At 46.8% G+C, this 27,134-nt stretch overlaps 2 protein-coding genes across 8 annotated transcripts; one reads left to right on the forward strand and one right to left on the reverse strand.

Moving 5' to 3' along the window:
• Positions 1–1,313: 1,313 nt before the first annotated feature.
• Positions 1,314–6,636, reverse strand: ppp1r3b (protein phosphatase 1, regulatory subunit 3B). Of its 7 annotated transcripts, none has more exons than XM_040158206.1 (3): positions 6,143–6,502; positions 4,167–4,313; positions 1,314–2,915 (listed from the first exon to the last, which is right to left on the reverse strand). In XM_040158206.1, exon 3 carries the CDS (start codon positions 2,880–2,882, stop codon positions 2,046–2,048), a length of 837 nt encoding a protein of 278 aa, XP_040014140.1. In that variant the 5' UTR covers positions 2,883–2,915; positions 4,167–4,313; positions 6,143–6,502; the 3' UTR covers positions 1,314–2,045. The 7 variants fall into 7 exon arrangements, with proteins under 7 accessions (XP_040014140.1, XP_040014143.1, XP_040014141.1 ...); XM_040158209.1 differs by lacking the exon at positions 6,143–6,502 and adding an exon at positions 5,282–5,965; XM_040158207.1 differs by lacking the exon at positions 6,143–6,502 and adding an exon at positions 4,788–5,263.
• Positions 6,637–11,142: 4,506 nt separating this feature from the next.
• On the forward strand, positions 11,143–26,113 carry lmbrd2b (LMBR1 domain containing 2b). The gene is made up of 18 exons (XM_040157259.1): positions 11,143–11,360; positions 13,395–13,602; positions 13,715–13,827; positions 15,543–15,641; positions 15,745–15,912; positions 17,026–17,236; positions 17,321–17,395; positions 17,491–17,604; positions 17,699–17,882; positions 18,782–18,963; positions 19,416–19,549; positions 20,072–20,177; positions 20,279–20,376; positions 21,917–22,020; positions 22,139–22,185; positions 22,706–22,820; positions 22,926–23,052; positions 24,004–26,113. The coding sequence occupies exons 2-18, from the start codon at positions 13,429–13,431 to the stop codon at positions 24,065–24,067; spliced, it is 2,115 nt and encodes a 704-aa protein (XP_040013193.1). The 5' UTR covers positions 11,143–11,360; positions 13,395–13,428; the 3' UTR covers positions 24,068–26,113.
• Positions 26,114–27,134: the final 1,021 nt, after the last annotated feature.

The raw sequence follows: 27,134 nt of genomic DNA on the forward strand, positions 1-27,134 counted from the left end.
GTAAAACTAAGAGAAACGCATTCAGGGGTTTGAAAAACCAGCTCCCAGACTGTCGAAGGTGGATCTCGATATATTGAGATTCACCTTCGACCCCACCGGGGCCTCGCGTTTACAGGTAAGTAAGAAGAAAAGACAACGAGCGGCCAGTGCACATCAGGCTGTTGTCCATGACGTCCAGCTGCAGCGCCAGAGGCGGGACTCTGTCTCCATCTCATGGACGCGACGAGGAGCATACTTCTACCTTGTACACGTATATATCACATACAGGTTGAACATTAACCTCAGGAACATGAGGACTCTGCACATAAAGAACATTTATATACACCGGCCCAGGATGCTGTGCAGAACTTTCTAATTCGACTCATTCTACAGTTTTTCTGTGTGTGTGTGTGTGTGTGTAGCTTTGATTTAAGTTTGATTCATGGTGTAAACCTCTTTTTCAGTCCTTTCACTGGACACATTTAAAGTAGTGTAAATAAAGTTTAAGCCTAAACTTACAGTTTGAGAGAGCAAAATTGTTGTTAATGTGATTTTAATTCTTCCCCTGAATGTGTTTTAAATCCCGGAAGCTATTTAATGTTACAGGCACCAAATCAGGCTGATGTAGGCACCTGTACATAACCAAAATAGGGGCTTTCCATTGGAAATAAGAGCTGCTGAACCGGACCGGTCCGTCAGAGCACGTTGGGGACGACGGTCTGGGACAGTCTGGTCTCTTAGCAGAGGGAACCGTCCCACAGCTCCGCACCACGTCCACAACTTCTGCTGCAGCACAGCGATGCATCAGCAGGATCTGATCGCGAGGACCACCTGCAGCACTTACTGTCATCGAGACTCAGAAGCTGCAGACGTCGAGGACCGGGCGCCCGGACTCAGAGGAGGGTGGTTTACCCCTGCTATGCACCCGGCCTTCGCTTGCTCACACGGCTGATTACGCCGAAGCAAGAATAACGACAACCTGCGGGAACGAGCGGACTCGACCGGTCCCAGGTCCCTGAGATCCTGCAGCAGGCGGCCGTGGCTCCTTTTCCTCTCCATGTTCCCATTTAGAAGAACACGACTGACACAGAGAATAAGTGACAGGAGGTACAGAGACCGGTATTAAAACGTCTCCGCAGCTCACTGTCAGCGCCGAGCTTTGAGCGAACGAACCGGCTTCTATTCCTCTTCCTTTGTATTCACTGTCTTCCTCCTCAACTCAAGCTGAAAACATATTGCATTGCTCTGTTTATCTTCTTGAACCCTGCTGTAAAAACAGCAGGCTGCTGCAACACGCAGTGTTTTAGACATTTTAAAAGGACCAATACGAGAACTTATTAAATGTGTGACTTTATTGACCAATATTTTTGAATTACTTTTTAAAATTTATATCCCACTCAGACACATTAAACCCCTGAAAGCAGGTGCACACTAAAAGACAATTAAAAAAAAACAAAAAAAAAGACAGAAAATCGATTCAGTTTTACTAAACATCAACGTGTCAGGTTCAAGTACAACTTTAGAGACAAGGACATGAAGTGTCAACCTGATTATAACTACACCACATCCTCTAGTGATTTACAGCCTCTCACACTGGTAAAAATTACGACAGCTGAAAGTTTTCTGGTTCACGTTTTTAAAAAAAAATAATAGTAAATTACCATGAGTTCCAGTGTGAGGCTTTGCCGTCGTCAGTAAACTGAATGTCTCTGGGGTTTTGGTCTGTTGGGCGGACAAAGCAAAGGGAGACGAGACGAGGAAGGATATTTTCAACTGTGTCCCTGATATTTCATACAGCAAACAATCACTCAGTTAATAAAGAAACTAACAGTTAGTTGTAGCCCCAGTCAGCAGGCGGAGCAGTGGCGGGAGATGACAGGACATTTACATCTAACAGCAACCACACCTGAACCCCCCTCCACCAAAAAAAGAACCAAAAAAAACCCCTCTCACGATTCACATGGGACGTATTTTGCATTCAGAAAAGCGAGTTTTGCTGAAACCCGAAGAGTTGGCGTGCGTGACGTGCAACAGAAGAAACTAGCAACGGAAACAACCACCAACGTTCAGTAGTACGGGCCGACAGTCTCGTATCCCGCGTAACTCGGCCAATCGGGGAAGATCCCGTGTGAACAGGTGGGGCTGCCGTATCGGTCAAAATGAATCCCAAAGCCAAAGGAGTCCGTGTGGCAGCTGCAGGCGTCCTGACGGCTCCTCCTGGCGGAGGACCAGACGATCCTGTAGTTGCTGCCCCGGTTGCTGTCCCAGTACTCGCGTCCACCCACCTCATAACAGACGGCGAACTCGACGCGCTCGCGAGGCCGCAGCTCCTCGGGCAGGGACACCTCGAAGGAGAAGGTGTCGCTGTACGCGCTGGGATACGTGTCCTTCATGTACACGCAGTCCACATCTGCGTGGCTCTTCCAGGTGTCAAAGGTCACCCGCAGCTTGACAGACTTCTCGAAGGACACGTTTTTGACTTTAACGGTTCCTGCCAAAGCCTTCTCCCTCAGCACGCAGTGCTCCAGGCAGACGTAGTTCGTCTCCAGGCTCTGGCGGAAGTGCAGGTAGTCCGAGGAGGGCTGAGTGAAGTCCAGCACCAGCTTGTCCACCTCGGACGTCAGAGAGAGAGCAGAGCTCAGCATCTCCTGGATGTTCAGAGGAATATCGATGGGGTCGTTGAACTCGGAGAAGATCTTCACCTTGGTTAGAGACAGGCCTTTGTGATCAGCAAACGTCACCTGTTTTTTGGCTTTTCCATCCTCGGGCTCAGTCTGATCCACACGGCGTGAACGTTGAAACCTCAGGCAGGAGCTCAGAGCAGGTTTGCGTGTTTTGGGGGTCGTCCTGTAGACAAACTCCTCCTTGGACAGGTACAGAGGTAAAGCCATGTCCATCGGCATGTCGGGTGGGTGGGGGCAAACGCGCACAGACCACTGGAAGAGAGAGAGGAAATGTGATTGATTAGGGTGCATGATGACAAACAATACAATCGCTCGTAGGTTGTGTGGATGGCAGAGTCTTGTTTGCAGTTGGCTCTTCTTCAGCTCAAGTTAAAGCAAAGTTTCAGTCTGTCTTTAAGGTTCTCAGACGCCTCCGCAGAATCTCCAGCTTGTTCTAAATATGTCTTATTCTAACGAAGCCCTAATTCCAGCTCACACGTCGCTGCCATCCACATCCATCTAACGGCTCTGAGACCGGATCCGTCCAGTCTTACCAACACCTGGAACTTGGCTGGACGGCAGTTTGACTGTAAAAAAAACAAAAAAAGGGGGTCCTTGGATGGGAGTGAGGACAGGAAAATTGACTGTTCAGGCAGCCATGGGGTCTACAGTCTCCTTCATTCTCTTGCTGCACCTTAAAACAACGTGACCCAGTTTCTCTCGTGCTCTGCGTTTCCGTACGGGAGACGAACATCCTCCTCATCACCGAGCACTGAATGAAAAGCAACCAGAGGAGAACTGAGCTCTATCATTCTTAGTCCTATTATCTATTCATAGAGGCAGAGCAGACCTCAGGTCTGTGTAACTCCACTGACTCCTGGGTAAACGTTGGCCTTTGAATCTCTCTGCTGAACTCAGGTCTGTCCCGCAAAGGCGTCCTCGGTCTCAGTGTGACTACCTGGCTAAACAACAACAACATAGCTGGACCGAGTCGTATCACGCCGCGCTCTGAGGCTGTAATCAGTCTAATCCGTCAGACGGCGCGACGTCAGTCTGGCGTTTGTGGAGGGGTGTAATTAAGGCCTGGTGAGACGTGGTGCTAGGACAGAAATTAAAAAAACAAACAGCAGAACAGATGCACGTAGAGACACGTCTTTAACTCCCATCGTCCATCTGCACCGTCTCAGGCTTCGCGTGAACGTTGTCCACAGAGCTGACGACGTGGCGAGTGGGGGAGGAAACTGCGGAGCCGGATTCGAGTTTGGGTTAAATGCGTTTTCAGCGGCGCTGCGTTAACTCACCACTGTACTGGGCCTCCTTTCATGCTGTCCTCTGATTGGCTGGTTGTTAGATGAGGCTGCGATGCCACATTGGTGTCTTATCAAAATAATTGTACCTATGAGGTTCTGACTTTTCTAAAAGCTCTGGATCAAAAATCAGACAAACATGGGCGACAGCCAAAGTCTGTCATTCAACGTAACCAAAGCCAGAGTTAGTGGACGTAGAGTTTGTCTGCTTTCCCACCTGATCTGTTTGGTCCAATCAACACAATCCCTGCTGTGTTTGCCAGGTGAGTTCGGTTTGTTTCGGCTGCTGTGACAGCTGTCACGCAAACAACCGGACCAGGACCACCTGAAAGAGGAAGGTCTTAGTCTGGTTCCAGTTTGTGGCCTAGAAGCAAACAGACCCAGATTTTAAGCATGAATTCAAAAGTTAAACAATAAAAAAAAAATCCATCTGCTGATCAGGAACTGAATAATAACCGATAGTAGCCGGTCGAGGCAGACCCCCCCCCCTCACGACCCTGGTTCTGTTCCTGGTTCTGCTTGCTCATGGGGGAATGTTGGGTCTCTGTGACTCTAACTATAAGGAGTCCTGGTCTAGACCTGCTCCACATGACAAGTGCCCTGAGATTAACCTTGTTGTGATTTGGTTGCTATAAGAATAAAATTGAACTGAACTGAACTGAATTGAACTGAACTGAACTGAACTAGCAGTCTGGATATCTATGTAAACCCTTTGGCAACCATTTGGTAGACAACAGGTAACCGGTAACAGGACGGTCGGAGGCAGTCAAAGCTGTAGCATGTGACATATTGATGCCACAGTCATTCCCTCACACCATCGCCACACCTGTGCAATCACCTGTCGGTCTGTTCGACTTCACGTTTGCTCCTCGTGCATCGTTTGTGAACTGGACCAGAACTAGAGGACGACGGTGGATCAGTTTTCCCCTTTGGTCCGGACCAAATGGACCCAACTACAGGTGTCAAGCGCCCTGAAGTAAATGGTCCCCGACGTGACCGACTCTCTGATCATACAACCATCCTGTCTTGTCCCATGACGTGAACACTCACAAGCCATGGACGGGGGACACCTGTCCTTTCTACCGTCCACACGACACGAGCACTGCACTCACAGCAGACCTGAAATTCTGATCCTGTCCCATCCTTGACACGGGTTGTCTTTGGTCTCCACAGCTCTAAATCTGCCGTCCGCCGTCGTCCCGAACATGACAAACACGAGACAAACTGAAATCGCGCCGAACTCAAGTTTCATTCAGGTTGCATCACGTCAACCTGCAGTTATGTCATGAATTTATGTTGCGAAATGGGGAGAAAATGGCCAATTCCACGCACAGCAACCGTTCGCTCCAGGTCCAGCAGGGTTTCCTCCTGATAAAATCTGAAGCAGAGTCACTAGGACTGGAGTGATTGCACATGTCCCAGCCGCCACCTGACCGGGCTCACCGGAGCTGAAGGCTGGTCCGACACACCTGCAGTAAATCCTGCCTGCGGGAGTTCAGGTCACGGTTCGGTTACGACGTTCAGCATTCGGTTCCGTCAAGAGGAAACTACATCTGCTAAGCAAACACGAAGCAACCACCGTCTGAACCCTCACGGGGGAGAGGACTATCAGTCCATCGGCGGATCGATTCCTCAAGCATTCACTTCTTCTCCTCATCTATAAAAAGTCAAAACAATGGAAACGGCTGAGAAGACGTGACATTATCGTGTCATGTCTTCTTCTGTCAAACCAACAGCACAAACCCCGAGGACGTGGATTCGTGTCAAAGAGAAGCCGGAGAACATCTTCAGCCAGAAGCTGAAACCCCGGCAGGTTTTAAAAATGTCTTGTCTGTCCATCAGTTAACGGACACACGGTTTCAGCTGTGGCTGAGTGTCCTGGGGAGACAAGTCTACACTCAGTGTCCCCTTTCTCAGGGACACCTGCACAGCCCAATGCATTCCAGGTCAGCTGTGCTGAAGCCTGTAACGTTCAGCTCTATGTCATGAAAACGACCCAACTCGTGGCTCCGATTTCGACTCGCTGAGGGAAACTTCTGCGGGAGCCTCAACCCCCCCCTGGCAGCGGTGAGTTCGCAGACGCGCTGCGGGCGGGGGACAGCCTCCGTTCGGTCTTTCCTGTCGGTGCAGACTCTGTGTAAGTGTCTCCTCCGCCCTCAGCCTCCCGGTCTGTAAAACCCCGCTGACACCCACCTCTTCACGATGAGGACGGCGTCGTGTCCATGTCATCCCTGCGGCCGTGGAGCCGTCGTCCTGCCCGCGGACACTGCGGACCAGCTGCCGCGCCCGCTGCGCCACGCGGCTCCGTCAATTGACACAGATCTGTACCGCACGCGTAAAACGCAGCGGGGTCAGGACGTCGGGGACTCCGCGCACCTTGTGACACACCTCGACCACACACCGCCAGGTTACCTGGGAGCGCAGAGCCCCGCCCTCCGCTGCCTCTGATTGGTTGGCTGGCTGGTTAGGTTTGGGCATGAGGACTGGTGAGGTGGTTAGAATGCCAGGGGACGAGCCAATCGGGCGCGGGGTAGGGGTGGTTCATCCCCCGCCCAGGGTGGGAGAAAACGACGCACCTGGAGCAGGTCCTGAAGACCACAGACGGGTTCTCCTGGTTTTCCTGGTTCTCCTCGGCTGCGACGCCCTCCGTCCTGCTCGCGAGCACCTCTGCGTCTACACCTGTTGAAAACGTTCCTCTCGCGGCTTCGAAGCCCACTCAGGGTCCACGTGAACACCTGCAGACAGCCAATCAGAGAGGGCGCCGACGGTGTGCTCGGCGGGTGGGCAGGGTCTGGAACATCACCCTGGCCCTGGTGGACCCCCCTCCCTACCTGACCCCCCCCAGCAGGAAGTCATCAGTGTGACCGTGTAGAAGCTGCAGTCAAACTTTTCTTTTTACTTCACAACCCAGCATCTTATTTTGAAGGTGCCAGGTTTGTCTCATAATGTTGACTCAAAATCGGGAGACACACATTCAACATTTTGACTCAAGTCTAAATTCTCACTGCATCATCATCATTCACTGTCGTAGTTCTGACTAATCCAATAATGCATCTCACGTTGTGAACTCGGTGACTGAACCTGAATCTGGTGAACTTCTCTCATTTTGACGTTTCCTCACACACAACTTTGTGATTTCTGTTTTCTTCCCCGGGTGTAAACGAGCTTCTGCAGCAGGAAGAAATATCAGTAAGTGATCGTCAAAAGGCACGAGGGGAAATGTTGGTGTGGCAGCAGCGGCAGTCGCACACGAGGAGGTCTGACCTTCCAGCTGCTGGACCCAGGGGCTTTATCAGACCTGATTTAGAGCGCTGGCGTTAACGCTGCACGCTGTGGAGCCAGGGACAGGTACTGGTGAGTGTCTACAGGAGGATCGGGTTAAATTATTCGGGCAGACGGTGGACCGCTCGGGAATGTGGCTTCCATTACAACCACAGTCAGAAAAGCTGCTGGTTCCTGAGGTACTGCCCCCCCCGATCTTTGAAGGTTCTCTTCACTGTTACTGGACCCAGAACCTCAGGACTCTCCTGGATAATTTAACCATCACACCGGTTTAGGTTCCGAGCCGCCGTTTGAATTATTCACACTTTGTTTGTTTGGCAGACAGCTCTGACTACTACAATACCCATGAGCCTCTGCTGCTGCTGCTGCTGCTGCTGCTGCTGCTGCTGCTGCTGCTGCTGCTGCTGCGGAGAAGAAGCCAGTCAGAACACTTTACTGTTGAATCTGAGAACAAAACACGTTGCCATAGTTACCAAATTCATCCAGGATAGACCCAGATTCTGAAAGTGAAGTCGTTTGAGATGCAGAGAAGTTGAAGCTCTGCGATTGGCTGTTTGTTAGTGAAATGCACCTTGGGAGTCGTAGTGAACTTTGTGTCCACGGGCTTCTTTAATCGGATATTTTCTAACACGGCTGTTTATCTTTGGTGCAGATGATTCAGCCAGGAGTTTTATTTTGAAGGCCAGCTGTGTCACTGTGAGGGGGCAGGAAGCTGTAATCATGGAGGCTAATAAATAAACATATTGATCAGCTTTGACCTCTATTAGTACCGATACTTCAGAATATACTCACATGTATGAAGGGCGGGGTAATGGGTTTCCCGCCATTAAAACACTGGCTGTGAACGATTAGGTTCTGATCCTTTGAACAATCAATCGATCTTCGATAGAAACACTCAGGTGGAATCGTGGTCTTGGTGGGTTTGGTGTGTGTTACCCGCTTTGGGGAAAAAGCGGTCTGGCATGTTGCCGTGCAGGGATCGGTGAACAGGGGAGTCCGAGGATTGGGCTAAAGGTGGGTCTGAAGGTGGAGTAACCAGCAGGCCGAACCTGCCCCCACAGAGAAGATGCAGACAGCTGACTACAGGTAAACACCAGCTCCTGCACACCTGAGTGTACGGGACGAGCGGCGACCTTTCACTGCTTCGCAGGATGTACGAGCACAAAAAAATCCCCTCAGTCGTTTTTCTAACAAACACATCGAGTATCCTCTCAGGTCCACCCTCACTAACGTCTGTCATATATGATGTTAGACTGAATATGTTTGGGGTTTGGACTGTTGGTCAGACTAAATGAGACATTTGAATACACCACATGGGGCATTTAATGGAACAGTTGATTGGCAAATTACCTGATAATGAAAATAATCACTAGTTGCAGCCTTAATAAGCCCAACTCTGATTTTTCTGCAGTATCTGTGGATTTAAACACATCCAGGCTGCCGGGACCTGCTCTCCATGATTCACACCTGACGGTGGCCTTCCCAGTGATTTAGTTTTACCCAGATCTTTTCATGGCTCCGGCTCCTCACGTCTGTGCATTTACTGCTTTTCCTTTCTGATTAGTCTAATTACTTCGTTTTCAGTCATTTTGAGGTCTGCACTGCTGCCGATCGGACAAAACAAACCCTGTGGCCTCTGTTGGGAACTTTCTGAATTTCAACAAACCAAACAATCAGTTAGTTGAGAAAATAAATGGGAGATTAATTCATAATGAAAATAATCCACCTCAAGCAACTACAGCAGTAAAGTGTTGATGAAATATTGACACGTCAGTATTAATCAAGTAGATAAGTCAAAGGGGGACGTGTTTCTTTTGCATTTTCAGAGCAGGACTTTTACTCATAATGGAGTATTTTTCAGGGTGGTTAGAGTACTTTTACTCAGCTGAAGTATCTGAATACTTCAAGCCACCTCTGAATAGGTGGTAGTTGCTTGACACCGTTACTGATTGGTCACATGCTACCAATGAACGTCCATTGGTAGCATGTGACCAATCGTGTATCTAATTCGGTTTTTTGGTTAAAAACAGCCACATTTAGTCAAAAAAAAAAAAAAAAAAGCCTGAAAAAAAAGACGATCTGCGCCACATTCTGAGAAACGTTACTGAGGCCCTGACCTCAGCGTCTTCCGCACAGCCCTCAATTAGCTGGGTAGCTGCACGCAAACGATCGGAATCAGCCGCGCTGGCATAAAAGCACATTCTTACACAGGAGCTTTGGGCCAGCCTTCCTTTCTGCTCCCTCCTTCGTCTGATCAGCCCTGTGCTTTATGTACCTCTGCAAACATCACTAAAACATAATGGCAGCAAACAGTTATTATATTCCATGAAGCATGGACTGTATGTCACAGCAGTTATGTACAGAAAGAGCTTATTTTGGCCTCTACTGACTGTGCGGGTAATATGGAACAAAGTCAGGAGATAAGCTGCCGGGTTTCGGCAGGCTGATCATGTAAATATTTGTTCAGGGATAAACCTTCTGAACGATGAAGTTCAAGAGGGGAAAGATCAGGGTCACGATAAGTTTTACGTGAGGTCTCTGATAAGGACTCTGCCCCCGACCGCACCACCGTGTGTGGGTCTGTGACCTGAAAATAGACTCTTTCCTCAACAGCCGGACTGAAGCTAAGGTGGCCTGTGGTAAAAGTGACAGCAGCGGGAGTGAAACATTAATCTCGCGGCGATCGAAGCTGCACGTCGGGTCTTGTCCCGTCTCGTCTGCACGTTCTGAAACAGAAGATGTGGAGCAGAGGTGTGCTGGTAATAAATAAAGGGACTGGATTAAGTTGGACACATTCCCTGGCAGGTACAGAAGTTCAGGACACGTGCTGATTACTAGACACAAATCTTTGTTGTTGCAACAACAATAAAACAGACACAGATTCCTCAAAATATGTGACATACAGGTAGGATGGAAACTACTGGGCAAATCAGACCAAATACAATAAGATACAGTGCAATAGTACATTAAATATCAAAACGATCAAATAAAGCTTCATTGATCTCAATGTGACAGTGTGATATGTTTAACATAGTAGAAACCGATTTGATGTAGAATGGCCTGAGATATCGTATTACATCTGTCATATCATATCATATGATGTAAGCAAGGAGACTCATCATGGTTCTCCTCATGAAGTGTGAGGACATGTCTTAGCCAACCATAGACCTAAGTCCAACCTTTGTCTCTAGGAGCCACGAGGAAGCTGTCGCCAACCAGCTGTGTGATACTTGTCTTGTTTGATCTGAGCACCACTGTCGGGAATCTCGCAGTTCTCTTTGATCGGGATACGTCCTTAAACTCTCACATAAAACAAACTTCAAGCTCTGCCTTTTTTCACCTACGTAACTTTGCAAAAATCAGGCACATCCTGTCTCAAAAAGACACCGAAAAACTAGCCCACACTTTTGTTACCTCCAGGCTGGATTATTGTAAGTCCCTACTATCAGGCCGTCCCAACAAGTCTCTAAATACTCCTCCTCTATATGCTGAAGTGCCCTGCGATAACTTCAGTTATGATTTGGCGCTTTATGAATAAAATTAGAAATTCCATTACAAATATAAATTCAAAATAAAAAAACATGTTAAGTGTCACGATAAGGAATTTCTTAACATTATTTAAAAGCTCTGAAATGTAGTGAAATGTAGCGGAGTAGAAGTATAAAGTAGCATAAACTGTAAAGTACAAGTAGCTCAAATTTGTACATTAGTACAGTAATCGAGTAAATGTACATAGTTACTTTCCAGCGTCTTACATCAGCAGGGACATGATCCTACTGTCCGGACCCGAACCTGCACCTGTGGCATTGTGATTGTAGTAATTCATGGCTCAGCCTGCGGGGGGCAGTAACCCTGCCAGCGGCGTCTGAACCAGGGCGAGGAGAAGAAGAAGAGCTGCTGCGCAGGCGCAGGCGCCGAGCCGGGGTGGTCCGTCCGTGACGTCATCGTCCGCTCCTCCGAGTCGGTCCCGGCAGTAAACCAGGATGTGACTGATGCCGCTGAGCTAACGCACCAGAAAACGGAGGTTTTTATGGAAAACACCGCGGAATACAACCTCACCGCAGTCAGCAGAGACTCCTGAGCGCCTTACTGTCCCCCGGAAGGTGCAGTGACAAACAAATTAACCGCGGTAAGAGTCGACACGTCAGCGACGCTTCTGCCGTTATTTTGCTAGCCTACATTAGCTAGCTGTAACGTTACCGTGGTGGTTATCTGACCTGAGAACAGCCGGCTGCTGGCATCAGCATACATAGCCTCAGGCATCAGACAGATCTGACAGGTTCGGATCAGCACCGTGTTCATAGCGATTTAATGTACTGCTGTGTGTCTCGGTGAGCTGTTTGGCTGTCTGACCTATTTCCATGGTCCCGTTCACCAACACAACCAGCTGTCTGTCTCTCTCAGACACACACACTCAGACACACACACTCAGACACACACACTCAGACACTCAGACACACACACACACACACACACACACACACACACACACACACACACACACACACACACACACACACACACACACACACACAGTGATGATACAGAGGTTTAGGTTTTTATATCTGTAGTGTTGACAGGCAGTCAGGACCCACCACCTCACCCTCCCACATCAGGACCCAGATTTGACAAACTGCTAAACGTAACGTAAGATAAAAAGCTAAAAAAGGTACATTTTTACTCAAAGCTTCAGGATAAAAACTGTTTATCAAACTTGTTGCGACTCGAAAAGTCTGTTAAAGGTCTGAGAGCTGCAGAGTCTGAGACGTTGAGGGTTTTAACGGCTTTCATTAATTAATTGTGGTTTTGCCTTTTTCTCTCTTAGTTCATCTCCTCGTCGTTACTTTAATTTTCTTTGTCTATGTAATGTGACTCGGATGGTCATCGTCCGGGGGGGTCTCCCTCATTGCTCTCTCGAGTGTAAATAAAGGATGAGAAGAGAGGAGAGAGAAGCCGGTTCAGAGTAGCTCCTCCACGACTGCAGCAGAGAAACAGAGCGGATCACACCCTCGTTTTCGGTCTGAGCAGAGTGGATGTGATTTACAGTCGCTGTCTGCTCTCGTCAGCGTGGATCTACATTCTCCTCCTTATCTGGTTTCTCTGACGAACCTCGTCCACCCGCAGCACAACGTCTCGCTGCTTGGTTTAGTTTCCAGTTCAGACAATTTCCTCGATATTTCATCCCCGTTTCTACATTGACACGTTATAAATATATCAGTGTTGTTCATTATTGCTGCAGTTTTAAAGATTTCACACAAATAAAATGAACCGTTTAAAAAATGATAATATACTATATGTTCTCGCAGAAAAACAAACCACTATATAAACCGTAGGAATTTTGATAGACTAAAACAGAGGCAGAGGCAGGGTCACATATCATATCTCTGACTGGTTATTCCTTCTCTGATCAGACATGTGATCAGACATGTGATCAGTTGCCAGTTCCTCTTCACAGTGACATCACCTGGTTTTAAGTAGAATGAGGTCACTGATAAATGCGTCTTATTGCTGAAACTCTGTAGAGTCATTCTGACGACGCTGATCAGTACCGACCCTGGGAAATAATTCGCTCCGGAAGACTCGGCACCACACGGGGCTGTGTTTAAAGGGCCACTCCGCCAATTTTACAATCTCCAGTTAAACTTTCATTCATATCAGATCAGTAATTTAAGATGAACAACTTTATAGTTTTGAACCAGGACCAGGATCACTGTGTCGGATACATATATAATCAACCTTTATGTGAATATACGTATCTGATTGGACTCAGAATTGGTCAGTTTTAAAGACTGGATTTGGGGACATCCTTAATCCTGACCCACGCACTGCAGCTAAACCTCAGTCCCTCACTGAGCTGAAATAAAAATCCCCACTAACAGTGTTATAGCTGCATATAGAGCACGGTGCCCCCCTCCCCCTGTGGAGTAACACAAAAGACCCTTTCATGGTTTACAGGTCAGCGTGCCTCAGTTGAATAGTCCCATGTCTGTAGTGATTCTGTGAGATAACGGTACTTATTATTATATATTACTATTAAAGCGCGCAGAAACGTGTGTACAGTGCAGTTTTTAGACAGACTTGAACAAACGAGAGCCCGTCATGTAAATTACCAGAAAAGGTAAAAAACACATGGGTGTCTTCAATGTCCCGTCTTCTCCTGCAGGTTTCTGTCGGGCTGCTGAGAGGAGCGCACCGGGATGAGTGGGGCTGCTCTAGGTATCGAGATCGTGGTGGTGTTTTTTCTGGCGCTGTTCCTGCTGCACCGATATGGAGACTTCAGGAAGCAGCAGCGCATGGTGTTGTTTGGCACGCTGCTGGCCTGGTACCTGTGTTTCCTCATCGTCTTTATCTTACCTCTGGATGTCAGCACGGTCAGTACTGAAGGGAGACAGCACACGTCTGTCCCTGACATTCAGACATCTACACAAAAACAACCTGAACTGTGTGTGTGTGTGCGCGTGCACCTTTATTCTCTCTTTATAGACCATCTACAAGCAGTGCAAGATAGACCACGAGGAACATGCTTCTGCTCCCACCATCAGCCTGTTACCGTTCAATCACACGGCAGCAAACACATCTGTCACCCCATCTAAAAGGTTAGTACGCACCACAGAGGCTGCACTTCCCCGAGCTGATGCAGGGCAAGCTGCTTTTTTTCAATATATCAAAGTATTGCTGGGTCCTTCTGTTATTGCAGACAGTTTTTAATTTGAGGGCAGGGCATCAGTGGCCATAAACATTTGCAGATAACAGGGACAAGGTCCTGATGGGATATAGATATATATATACACACACAGATACAAAATAGAGCTGAAATGATTAGTCAAATAAGCAATTACTCAAATTGAGAGAAAATGTATCTGCAATTATTTTTGATAATCAAGTCTTTTTTTGAAGGAAAAGCACCAAACCTGGTTTCAGCTTCTTCGTTGTGAGGGTTTGCAGTGGGAAAATCACCCATTAGATGACAAAGATCAGGCCAGTTGTTGTCTGTCCCACACAGAAATGAATCCACATTACTGCAGCTTTGGATCAGGTCATTCAAACTATAGTGTGCTTTCGTCTTTAGTTCAGTTAGTTTGAGAAGTAAAAACAGTACAGTGCTGTCTAGTGAACAAACGATGGCACTAAAATGTACCAAAATGAAGCAGTTCTGCTTTGTCGTGTGCTCCTAAAGGGGAATGTATAGAGAGGTCCAGTTACAGCGAGCACAGACTGGTCCATTATGTTTAGATTACCGTACAGGTACTGCACTCTGAGTGGTAGTCAGTGTTTCCCCGGGAAGTTGGTTATTTAGAGCTGAGTGATCCCAACCAGCTGACAGTTATCAAACTAACTTCGGCCTTGCGTCTGCTTTTATGCACATCCTCGCCTGACTGTGACTGACTGAGTGATTCCTCTACTTTTGACAGGCTTTAACAACTCAGAATTAACCAGTCCTTCGCTGAGCTGAATCAGACAGATCCTGATGCATCTCGTCACCAACGCAATTACTACTTAATAAGCTATGTGTTATAGTTCATAAAAATGGCTGAACGTCAGGGGAGGTGCTCTTTATTCCGGACGAGGCGGGTGCCTTCGCTATACAACACTGCAGGCCGTCAGATTAGCAACAGAAGGTGAAACCTGCAGCCAGATACATCCGGTTTAAAGTTGTTGAGCAGTTCTTTCTGCAGTGTCAGATCAGTGGGTGAAAATCTTTTCTTTGCACAATCGCAAAAATAATCTGACCAGCGCTTCCTGTTTACAGTGTCAGAGTTAGTGAGAGTGTTGAATTAATGTCTCTTCATTGTGCACTGTCAAACTTAAGAAGACAGGCACCAGAATTATCTGTTTTGTTTTCATTGTTTTTTATCATTGTTTTACCAATACTAGGTAGTCACATGAGAAACCAAGTCTAGCTGTAATATGTACATAATTTTATAGTAAACAGCAGGAGGGAGGCAACCGGACTTCCACCTTTAGGAGACACTTAAAACTAAATAAGAAAACTCAGGAAAAAAGAACATACAAAACCTTTAGATCAGAATTATCCAGTGAATCGTTAAAGTGATGATAAAGTTTACAAGGGAAATGACTGTGAGACAAGGGGTCAGGTGGGACTCGTACTCGGGATGGTCTTGATGAGGTGTTCGCTTCTTCCATGAAGCCGTAATGAGCGTAACAGACGCCTCTGTCCGAATGACGGGAAGACTTGTTATGATTTCACCGTCTGAAAAAGGCTGTTGACGGCCCCTAAACCAGCCTCTCTCTGTCCATGTTGTACCTGTAGTGTGTTACTTCTCATACCCTTTCTTCTTTTTTCTACCAGTGTCCCAGAGCCATGCTACAAGCCGTGGAGCTACATCCCTGATGGCATCATGCCTGTGTTCTGGAGAGTGGTGTACTGGACGTCCCAGTGTCTCACATGGTCATTATGAGTCATAGTGAAGTTCTATGTTGTATCAGCTTTAGAGTTTATGACCGTAAAGAAGTGACGTTTTTTAAGTGTTTTAAATGTCCTGTGCTCTCAGGCTGCTGCTGCCCTTCATGCAGTCATACGCTCGCTCTGGGGGCTTCTCCATCACTGGGAAAATTAAAACAGCACTGATAGAAAATGCGATTTATTACGGGACCTACCTGCTCATCTTCGGCTCTCTGCTCATATACGTGGCTGTTCATCCTGAGTGGCATCTCTCCTGGTGAGTGGACTCTGACGAAGGAACTGGAGTCGCTGCTTTTACTAACACCTTCCTCGCAGTCATGAATCTCCTGACGGGACATGACTGGCGTCGGGGCAGTCTCTGGTCTTTCTGGTGCCTCGGGCCAGAACCAGCTGGTGGTTAGTGATGGTTTAGTTTAATTCAACTTTATTCAAGCTCTGGTCTGTGTCATGTCATCAACAGCATAGTCTAGTCTGTCCAATAGTATCTTTACATACAGACCAGTGTCCCTGTTATAACTTACCCTGGTTCCAAATATATTCCGGGTATGATATTGAACATAAGAAACCTGGGGAAAAGTATCTCTGTATAATTGTTGTTCATTTCTGTACCGAGGTTTCGAGCTGCAACAGCTGGCTGCGTCTTTTTTATTCTGGCTCGCAACTCTGTCCCGTCTGTGTCTTAACGGAGCGCAGTGGAGGTTTTTGACAGCTCTCATTCCAGGACAGACGGCTGGCGTTATAATCAATATCTTGGTGATATTAATCACAGAAAGGATCGGTCCCGGTCTGGAGCCTGTAGTTTAGATCAGGAAATCCTCACTGTCACTTTAAGTTCAATTTCTAATTTGCTGATTACCATCAGCGTTGTCCTGGTGTGATTCATGCTGTGATATGATGTTTAAGCTGGTTCCATAATACATGACTCTCAGTAGGGTCACAAAATAAGGGACAGATAGCAGTTTCAATTAATGATGTGTCAGCCCCCGACAGACAGTCACCACACGGATCCTCTCAGCATCAAGCATTTAACACACACTTATAAGTTTCTTCCTCCTCTTTGGTGCCCCTCCGGCTGGTGGCACCCTGGATGACGGCTCGGCTCACCTACGCCTGCAAACGTCCGTCTGGCTGACGCTGCCCGTGCTAGGAGAGTTCAGGACATTATGGACAAGAATAAATTCGCCTCTAAGTTCTGAAGCAGTCAATTTTACTGCGCATTAGTGAAGCTACCAGCATCATAATGTCAGTTAAGGTGATAAACTACGGGTTAATACCTGCCACAGAGAGCTCAGTAGAAATGAAAACGAAAGACCCTTCCAGCCCCTGTTTTTTGTCAGTGGCGTGGCTTTGTCTTCCCTGTGTGATTCAGGTACGAGCTGCAGACCATCGGGATCACGGCGGCCAACACCTGGGGTCTGTTCCTGCTGGTGCTGCTGCTCGGTTACGGTCTGGTGGAAATCCCTCGCTCCTACTGGAACGCCTCACGTCACGGACACTTACTCATCAAGACGTACTTCAAGGCGTCCAAACTGATGACGGAGAAGGCAGACGCAGAGGAGAACCTGGAGGACGTCATGGAGGCGAGCAACAGGCAGTGGAAGTTACTGTAATGTACAAAGTTGAACTCATTTCGGTGTCTTAATGTGAAGTCTGTTCTTCTGCAGGAGGTGAGAAAAGTCAGTGAATCCATCAAGTACAACCATCCACTGAGGAAGTACATCGACACAATTCTCAGGAAAGTAAGTGGAATACAGCTTTAACGCCGGCACTCAGCCTTAAGGTCCATAGATCAGATGTTCCAGATCAGATTGATCAATCTGATTGTTGCCCCCAGTGCCCGGTGGATTACCAAGAGAAGATGGGCAGGAACATGGACGACTATGAGGACTTCGATGACAAACAAAACACTTATCCCAGTGAGAAGAGCCTGGTGAAGCTTCATAAACAGGTGAGAGAGTTACACCTCAGATCCGGTCATTGTTTGGCCCGGAACAAGTCGTTCCGGTCGCACACGGTAAACTCTGTGTGTTTTTTGTGTGCAGGTGATCTATGCGGTTCAGAGACACAACAGGACTCGCGTGCAGTGGCAGATCCTCCTTCAGCAGGCCATCCATCTGGAGGACGTAGCCAAGAACGAGACCAGTTCAACCCACCAGTTTGTCCACAGCTTCCCGTCCTCTGAGCCAGCCGGCTGGTTCAGCAGATACGTCTACACTCCGGTCGTAGGTGGGTCTGAGTACAGGGCCCTCGGTCCCGTCATACATGAGTACTTTCCTACACAAGTACATGCACAAGTTCATAAAGCAGTGTTTTTGAGCACTAGCAGATGCAGATCTATGGAGCAGTGCGTCCCTGTTGGTCTACAGCTTGTGCACACGGGGTGATGTGATACACAGCCCTGCCACTGGTTTATCGCATTTCCACCAATTGCCTGTCGGGGGCAGTAATGAGCTAAGGGATGTAGCGACATGCCAACACAAGCAACACAAGACTTAGAACCTAGCAAGCATTAATGTAAACAAAGGAAATGCATCCAGCACGTTTATTAGGAACCTTTAGTTTCACTGGTGAAAACTAAGACAACACTATTTGCTGACCAGCTTTTATTCAGGGCGAAAACCAGACTAAATCAAAAATAACCAAGCTTGCTGCTTGGTAAGTAAAAAAATAACAACGAACTCAATAATAATCAAAGTTGACAGCGAGGGACATTAAAGGATTTAAATTTTGATTTTGAGAACCAGAATTTGAAAAATGTAGTTTACATTTTAAATTGTGAATCATTGCAGGGGGAACAGAGGAGATAAAAGGTCAACTGTCCTTTAGAAGCAGAGACAACGTTACACAACATTTCATTGGTTTGGCAGATGCTTTGTTATTTACAGAGTCTTCGTTCAACCTCAAACGAAACGGGAGCTAAATGTCATCGACCAACTGGGAGTATCATCTTAAATAAACAGTAAAAAGGGTTTTGGATGAATCTGCTGACTTTCTCTAACAAAGACAAGTTTCAGCCTTCGTTGTGTGACCTTCCCTCATTCAACAGTGATAAGATATGTACAGCACACTGCCTCAGTACCTTTGAGCCTTGCAATCATGCCCTGTGTGTGTGTGTGGCTGTACAGAGTGGTACTGGGAGTGTCTCCTGAAGCGCTGGTTTTATCGGCTGCTGTCTGTGGTCCTGACCCTGTTCAGCGTGGCCGTGGTCTGGTCTGAGTGCACCTTCTTCAGCACCCGGCCCGTCCTCTCTCTGTTCGCTGTGTTCATCCAGCTGGCTGAAAAAGACTACAACTACCTGTACATCGAGGTGAGACACAAACCTGCACGCACACCATGTGACGAAGTCAGTCGGTGCACACAGCGTCAGGTAAAGTCAGTGGGTTTGTCTCCGTTTATACCCCGTGAGCTGGATTCTTTCCGTGCTGGTTTGACCACCCGCTCAGAGCATGGCCCTTCTGTTGTGTCTGAACTTCCTGTGGCTAGGTCATGGGCAAAACCTTGTCTTGGCACAGCCGGACCAGAAACCACATCGGAGAGGGGTTGATGATCATTTATGTAGTTTTGTTAAGACTCTAAACTTCCCGTCTTACGGGGAGGTCACGCGCTGAATTATTTCTTGGCGGCGGATCAGTGCAGCACAGAACCACCGTAAAATGGTGAATTATCACTTTTCCACTTAGGTTTTTGTACAGATAGAAATTATCAGTGACACATGTCCAGTTTACCTGAGGGGTTTGCCTTGTCACCTCTGTCCACCAGATGGCGTGTTTCATCACAATCTTCTTCCTCTGTACCTGCGTTTACTCCACTGTGTTCCGCATCCGGGTCTTCAACTACTACTACCTGGCCTCCCATCACCAGACTGATGCTTACAGCCTCCAGTTCAGCGGCATGTAAGTGACAGGAACTGATCTCAGTCTAAGAATACTTGAAGGACTCCAGGCATTTCTGCCATAATCGTTTTATTTTAGTTTCCAGTAAACGCTGAATGGTGGGAATTCAGGAAATTCAGGATCAAATTATTATGAAAAATGATATATAAATACTAACCTGCACATATACGCATGCACATGCATAAAAGCACCTACAGATACCTGACTATTTAACTTAATTAATAAGAGATTATGGGGTTAAGTTGAACTAAAGTGACACATTTTCTAAATGTTCCAAAAAAGGAGCCACTAATGAGCTGAGTTCCCCCAGTTAATCAGTAACAGATGTCTTGTGATAAAAGTCAGGAAAGCATGAGGTCTGACTTGTAACTTGATAGACCCAGAAAGAGCATGAATCTCAGAACTCCAACAAGTGAGTCAGAAACAGATTTCCAGTAGCGGGTAACGGAAGGAGAGGTGCAGATCAGGACAACGCACATCTGATGCAGACTATAACGTTTTATCCTGAACTATAATCTGCAGGTTGTTCTGTCGTTTAACTCCTCCTCTGTGTCTGAACTTCCTGGGTTTGATCCACATGGACTCTGCCATCTCCCACCAGCAGAAGAAACAGACTGCTTACACCTCAGTAAATCACCTTAAAATAACACATAGCAACCCGTCTGTGATACATCCGGTACAGTACCAGGTGTTAAACACCTACTTGTCTGACTCGTTTTTGTTTTCCAGATCATGGGATCGATGCAGGTCCTCTCCTTTATTGCTAACGGCTTCTATATCTACTACCCCATGCTGATAGTCATCCTCTGTATCGCCACCTACTTCAGGTGAGACGGGTCTTAAGTGTCTGCTCTGCTAAAGGTTCGTAATATATTTCCCTCACTGGAAGATTTAGGGCCCAGTCTTCACCAACCAGCACGAGCAGCTGCTCTGACAACTGATCAACGATTTAGGTCAGGTCAGCGTGATAATGCCGAAGATTTGATGGTCCCAGGTTGTTAAATGTGACTGTGTGCTGCTTTTCCTCGTCTTTAATTATTCTAAACTGAATCTCTTTGGGTTTTAGACTGTTGGTTTGACAAAACAAGACATCTGAAAATGTTGATGGGCATCATTGACTGTTTTCTGATGTTCTTATCGACCAAACAGTTAGTTTAAAAGGATTATTGGCAGATTACTTGGTAATGAAAGTAACTGTTAGTTGCAGCATTAGAGAGGACAAGCACAAACAGGTGGTAGGTGCATCCAAACCCCCTGCAGCTTAGATGTAGATTATGTCAGTGTGAGAAAACGAAATACTTGCAGCAGATGCTCAACAGTAACAGAATGATGCATAAAATGTAAATAAACCATTTTAATTAAACTGTCTGAGACCAGTAGAGGTGTTTAAATTTGTATCAGAAACAGCATTTAACGTGGTCAGAGCAGGAACATCAGTGCAGCCGTCTGAGAGGGTATTAAAAGTGTTAAATGGTGTCTGTTCATTGTCTCTGTCTGTGGCTGCGTCCGTCAGGAGACGTCCTTCACACACTAACGCTGGTCTGTTTGTGGCAGTGGACTGAGCTGCAGGAGGCTGTAGAGTTTCAGTTCAGCAGCGTCAGACCCGCAGCAAACACTACGGCTGCTACAGCAGATCATCAGCTCACAGCGGACAGGTTTTAGCGAGACCCGCAGTGGACGAAGCGTTTTCAGTTGCTCGATCCGTCCGTTCGATTTTTGCCGAGTCTTACATTAATGCAAACTGACATTATTAGGAGTTACTGTTAGATAATGCTGGGACGTACTGCAAAAAATGATGCGATAATAAACGGTTCTAGGTTCCACAGTCCCTGCTGGATACAACGGACAACATGACGGTGAAAGGTATTAACTTACATTAAACAGGGTTTTAAAAGTCGTCCCTCTCGTCCACAGCTGCTTTATACTGGATGAAAAGCTTCTCCTTCAGATGATTAAATCCCCGAAGGCAGCAGGACACACACGTTGATAAATCCACAGTCTGAGTGCAGTGTCGTTACACACACGGTGTCGTTACACACACTGTTGACGCAGTGTCTGCACTCATCAGACTGGCCGGTTACAACCTCGTATCACTGCCTCTTTCACAACGTGTCTTTTGACGAGTGGTGTTTCGTGTCTTACCCATCGTGCTGAAAAGCTGCCGTACTGCATCGATCGTGACGTGACGTGACAAATCGGGACTATACGATTGACGCCAACACACAAACAGCTTCGAGAAACTAACTATCGTGGCCTTAGTTATCATGAAGAGCCACTGGTTTGTGCTGGTTTCTGCTCCACTAAAAAGGGCCACAGAAGGAGGGAGTAGACGCTGTAGCTCAGGGTTGTGATGAACTCTTTCCTCAGCTTGGGGACTCGCTGCCTGAATCTTCTGGGCTTCCAGCAGTTCGTGGGTGACAGTGAAATGACCTCTGACCTGATTGATGAGGGAAAGGAGCTGATCAGACGGGGTAAGCTCAGTGATAACACTCACAGTAATACAGGACAGGACCGGAGCATGTGGCCCGTTAAAGTGTGCAGGTGAAACCGTCAACAATCACTTCAGCAGCCAGTGTCCTTTTTTTACAGAGAAAAGGAAGCGGCAGAGGATTGAAGATGGTGAGAACAGACGCAGAGTGAGTAGCTCTGTTTCTTTCTTCTTCCAACACGTCATCCATGAAAGAAACTAACGTATGAACAAAAACAGATCGGTCAGAGAGCACTCAGACCTCTAAATCTTTTATTGTAAACTAGAAAATCTTCTTAATAATTTCACTTTTGCATCTACCAAATGTAATTTAGATATTACACTTAATAGCAAACTGACAGACTGAACTGAAAACATACGTTAAGTAAAAAGTTGCTCAGTGTTTTTGGATATTTTACCTGCACGTATCTCTGTCCTAAAATGTCATTGATCCATATGTTTATATTAACAATAAATGAAAAGCCGTGATGTGTAACGTGAAAGTGACTCTGATAGTCACGAGCCCACAGAGAATCTCTGCGGCTCTGCTCTGTTTTTTAGCCTCTCTTTAGTTTTGCAGCACGCTTACTGTCTGGTTCAGTGTCAGTGTTTCCGCCGGCCCTCCTCTGATACTGAACTTGTGGTAGCAGGTCAGTATCACACTGACAGGCCTGTGCTGTGTGTCGCAGGAGTGGAAGGAGCGTTACGGAAACTCGCGGGAGGAGTACGCCGCGAGGAACAGGAGCAGTCACGAGATGAAGGAAACCAGTTACTCTGACAGCCTGAACTCCAGCAGCAACAGACGTGAGTCGGACGACAGCAGATACCTCAGCACTTCTCTTACATTTACATTGAATCGTGAGGAAAAGTGTTGATAACTGCCGCCTGTTGTTGTTGTTCGATGAACAGAGGCTAAATATTCTCGCTCTGGGAGTCGAGCAGAGAGGGACTGCATCGAGCTGCTGCAGGACGCTGAGCCGTTGGACTTCAGTGCTGACGCTCTGACGGACGACCCTCTGGACACAGACTCTGGCAGGTAAAAAGAGCTTTTTGTGGATTCATAACAATAAGATGTATATCAGAATGCATTCTGCCTGGGGAAGTGCTCCTTCTCCACTCATTGTGAAGTGGCACCGCACTGAATTCGCTCCACCCCCCTGGCCGTTCCTTCACTTCTCTCCGTCTCTCTGCAAACTTCACTGACGGCGTTACATGTGTCACATGTGTCATATAACAAGGCCTGCAGCAACCAGAGTTAACCTGCACCGAGACACCTATGTCGTGTGTGATTCTACACCAGCCCGAGCAAGGTCCCAAAGAACCTGAACAGGAGCAAACGCCGCTGTCGCTGGGCTCACTGGGTTCGGACAAGCCAACGTCACCAACATTACTGGAGCTCGGCTAAGAAGAAACATCATCAGTAAAAGCAACCCAAGACAAAGGGAAACCTCAGTTTGACTTACGAACGCGGTGACGTGAAGACCGCAGAGAATAAATTATTTGAGCTGCAGCTAATGATTATTAGCAGAGTCAAAGGGGATGTCTTCGAAAGTCTTGTTGTGTCCAACCAACTGTCCAAAGCCCAGAGAGATTCAGGTGACACACACTGGAGAAGCTGGAGCCAAGGAATCTTTGAAAGTTTTCTTTTTTTTAAATAAATAACTGAAAAGATTAACTAATGATCCAAACTGTCGGCAGTTCATTTTCTGTGAATGACCAGCCCTCGGAAAACTAAGAATGACGCACTTGAAGTCAGAGTGGTTGAACTGGAATAGAGCGGGGGGGTTGTGTTGGCTGGGCTGTGCCTCTCTCCTACAACAGCTCTCATTTAAAAACTGCAAAAACTGAACATGTACCTTTGCCCTCATCTGAGAGGGAACGATTATGCTTCATGCCCGTGTTTGTTTCACAGCTGTCGCCTTCCGTGTTCGGTAATGTCCGGACGTGTGTGTTGTTAGTTTCAGTTCTGTGTATTTTGTCCCCTCAGACATGCAGGAGGACGGTATCTGTCCATGTCGTCGTCTCGCAGCCGGATATTTGACGACGTCTAACGGGGAGAAGAAACCTGAAGGAGAGCCCTAAACTGGAATGCACACCAACATCCACATCACTGTCTACACGTCCGCCTGCGGGGAGCGAATGGACCACCTCTCCTCCATCTCAGTGCACGCAGGCTGTTTGCTCATCTCCCATCATGCATGGTAATTAGAAAAAAACAGCTCACATGTGCCCGTGAAGCTCTGTCACCCGGAAATGTTTTCATAAACGCTCAGCGGCGGTTTTTCACGTCCAGCTCGGCCGCATGTCAGTGAAGACTCCTCTGCAGGAATATTAATCCAGACTCTGACAGACATTGGTCTCGATTCCCCTGCTGGGTTTACTGCCCTGTTTGTCTGAGCTGCACGTCATGATGGCAGGAGTCGCTCTGTCACTGTCTGAGCGTGCAGGTGAATGTGAATCCGCAGCGGCTGCACGTCCGGTTAAATGAAGGTCCTGAGACGTGTGTTTTATTTATGTGTTTTATTTTTTTCACTTAAATGTTCATGTTATTTAACTGAATGTCACATCACAAACAGTTTTCAACAGAGGATCCAGTCACTGATTAACGTGATTATTACATGATGATGTGTCCATTGATCTCCACTTGATTTGAACTAACTTACCTTCGGTCATGGAAGAAGGTCTGATTTTCACATAATACGTGAAATTACTGTGCAGCTTCCAGGTATTTTGGTGAAGGTGTGTACACCTGTAATCTGAAGCTGTTCAGGACTTTGTAACATCGTGCTGTAAGAAACCATGCACACATTATGGTTTCCAACCATCCAAACTTCTCTGTGTTGAGCGTTCAGTGTCCTGCTTGACTAAAACACTTTCTGCCGTGTCTAAAGATTAAACGGTTCAAAATGGCAGATGATTCATTTACCCACCTATGGTGTGAATGGAGTTGTAAGTACACGTCTTAGAAAAATAAGCAGAAGAAAAGTGACCTTTAAAGGACCAGACCTGTATTTTTGTGTGTTTTAGCCCGTTTGTTACAACCCGACTTCTTTGCCGGTCATTTTCCGAAGCGGTCATTGATCAGAGCTTTCCGGGCGGCCGTTGGTTTCCATTTATTTTACTACAGTATGAAACTGAAAACTTGACTCAGGACTGAGTGGTTTAGAACCAAGAATAGATCCCTGAGGAACCCTGTCTGCCGGATGTGGAAGAAGGCAGCTGTTTGATCGCACGTCAAGCCATTTCAATTTAATAATCTGATAATATGTCAGATGATGTGTTTACAGCTTGTTCTGCTGCCCCCAAGTGGACAAAAAAAACTGCTAATGCTGGTTTAACTAAGAAGTTAAGTTGCCTTCGCTGAATCAAAGCTTTACCTAAAAAAAAACGTTTATGAATAATTTTGTACCATTGAGGCCGTTTTTAAGGCACTGAACAGAAAACCGACACGTTAACTCGCAAGTTTAAAATATAAAGAACCAAGAACAGATCCCTGAGGAACGCCTCGAGGGTTCTGAAACAGGTAAAAACACAGGTGTGATCCTTTAAATATCGTTAGCATGTAGCATTGGCTCGAGTGTTGATGAAAAGATCCTGCTGGCAGGTTCAGTCAGAAAGGTTAATCATCAGGAGGAACCTGATCTGAGTCCAGTGACTGTTCACCTTCACATCCTGATCTATTCATGTCTCTTCAGTGACACTCCTCTGTGTGTGTATATATACATGTATGATATCTTTTTGTATTATATGGGCTAATTAATGATCTAGAGAAAGATGTGACTTTGTATTTATGATAATTCTGCAGCCTCCTCATTCACACTGTATCTTTACTTAGTGACCCCCTCCCTCAGCACTAGACACCTTCCAGTAGAGTTTCCGTCTGATCATACTGGTGATTCTGGTGACGAAGTAGTTGAATTTATGCTCTGAATATTTATTGTCGTCATGATCTCAGCACATCTCGTTTCTGAATTTGGGGATAGAGAGTAGGTATTGATCCTGTGATTGACAGTAGTGAATTATTAATCGGAGAAAAGACGGCGTATGGTTGACTCTGCTGCCAGTGTTGTGTCAGTCAATAAAAGCTATCAGAGTTCCACCGGTGTGGTTCTGTTTGTCAGAGGTATGGTGATGGTACCGTATGAGGACCGGACAGTCAGTCTGGAAGCTGTGACACAGGAGGATGACCTCTGACCTCTGACCTCTGAGGAACCGCTCATCCAGTCACATACAGTTCATCGGATTCCAACCGGATTCCTGCACATTGAGCGTGAAACCCAGCTGCACCTCCTACTGGATGAACCCTCATCACCTTATCTGGGGATTATCGCCAGCACTGAACCTGGGATCATGTGCACGGGTACGTACCGTTAGGAAGGCGTGGGGTTTTTTTTAGCGGGAGACTTCTGCTTGTTGAACTGAAAGACGGTCCACACAGAGAGTCCAGGGGACAAAGTGTTTCATACTCAGCATCAAGTGCTGAAGTGCCCATGAGCAAAGCACTGCAGCCTGTTCAATGACCTGTGTTCAATGAAAGCTTAAACACTGCAGCCGTGGGGCTACCCACACTAGTCTAGAAAAGACAGTGTCCACTATAAACAGAGTTATTATGACAGCACGGGTATTTAATTCATATCTACATTTTTTTTTTAGTAGAAGTTGTAATGGATAGTATTTTGTTCACATTGATTAATGTGAAGTTTCACACTGTGTCATGAAAACCAAAAAACAATCACAATTATTTCTGTTTGTTTCATTTGGTCTTGTCCTTTTACTTTGAAGGATTTCACCAGAAGTCGCCATGTTCGCGTTCGCCGAACCAGGAAACCCGATGTTATAGAACCATCCATGATGACAACAACAGTAAACAACCGGTCTGTCATACAACCAGCACCGCGCCGGAGTTCACCCTCCTCTATCTCGTCTGTGAACGTCAGATTCAAATCATCCAGGGTGTAAAAATACAGCCCCCCTCCCCTGCAGCTTCTCCTCACTTCCTGCTGCCACCACGTCTGTAGTCAGGGAGGGGGCAGGTTTTACAGCTCAGGGTGGATTCTGGAAGCTGCAGGTGAGGTCAGACCACATGTTCAGCTGAGCATTCAGTCTCTGTAAGACGTA

The sequence above is a fragment of the Xiphias gladius genome, chromosome 20 (assembly GCF_016859285.1).
Source record: "Xiphias gladius isolate SHS-SW01 ecotype Sanya breed wild chromosome 20, ASM1685928v1, whole genome shotgun sequence".
In the NCBI taxonomy this organism is placed as follows: Eukaryota; Metazoa; Chordata; class Actinopteri; order Istiophoriformes; family Xiphiidae; genus Xiphias; species Xiphias gladius.

Coding starts and splice junctions, on each gene's coding strand:
- ppp1r3b (XM_040158205.1), bottom strand. CDS start 6,178: ATGACATGGACACGACGCCGTCCTCATCGTGAAGAG. Junction 2,916..6,142: donor GCCGTCCTCATCGTGAAGAG/GTGGGTGTCAGC, acceptor TCTCTCTTCCAG/TGGTCTGTGCGCGTTTGCCC.
- lmbrd2b (XM_040157259.1), top strand. CDS start 13,429: ATGAGTGGGGCTGCTCTAGGTATCGAGATCGTGGTGGTGTTTTTTCTG. Junction 17,883..18,781: donor CGTCTACACTCCGGTCGTAG/GTGGGTCTGAGT, acceptor GTGGCTGTACAG/AGTGGTACTGGGAGTGTCTC. Junction 18,964..19,415: donor ACAACTACCTGTACATCGAG/GTGAGACACAAA, acceptor TCTGTCCACCAG/ATGGCGTGTTTCATCACAAT.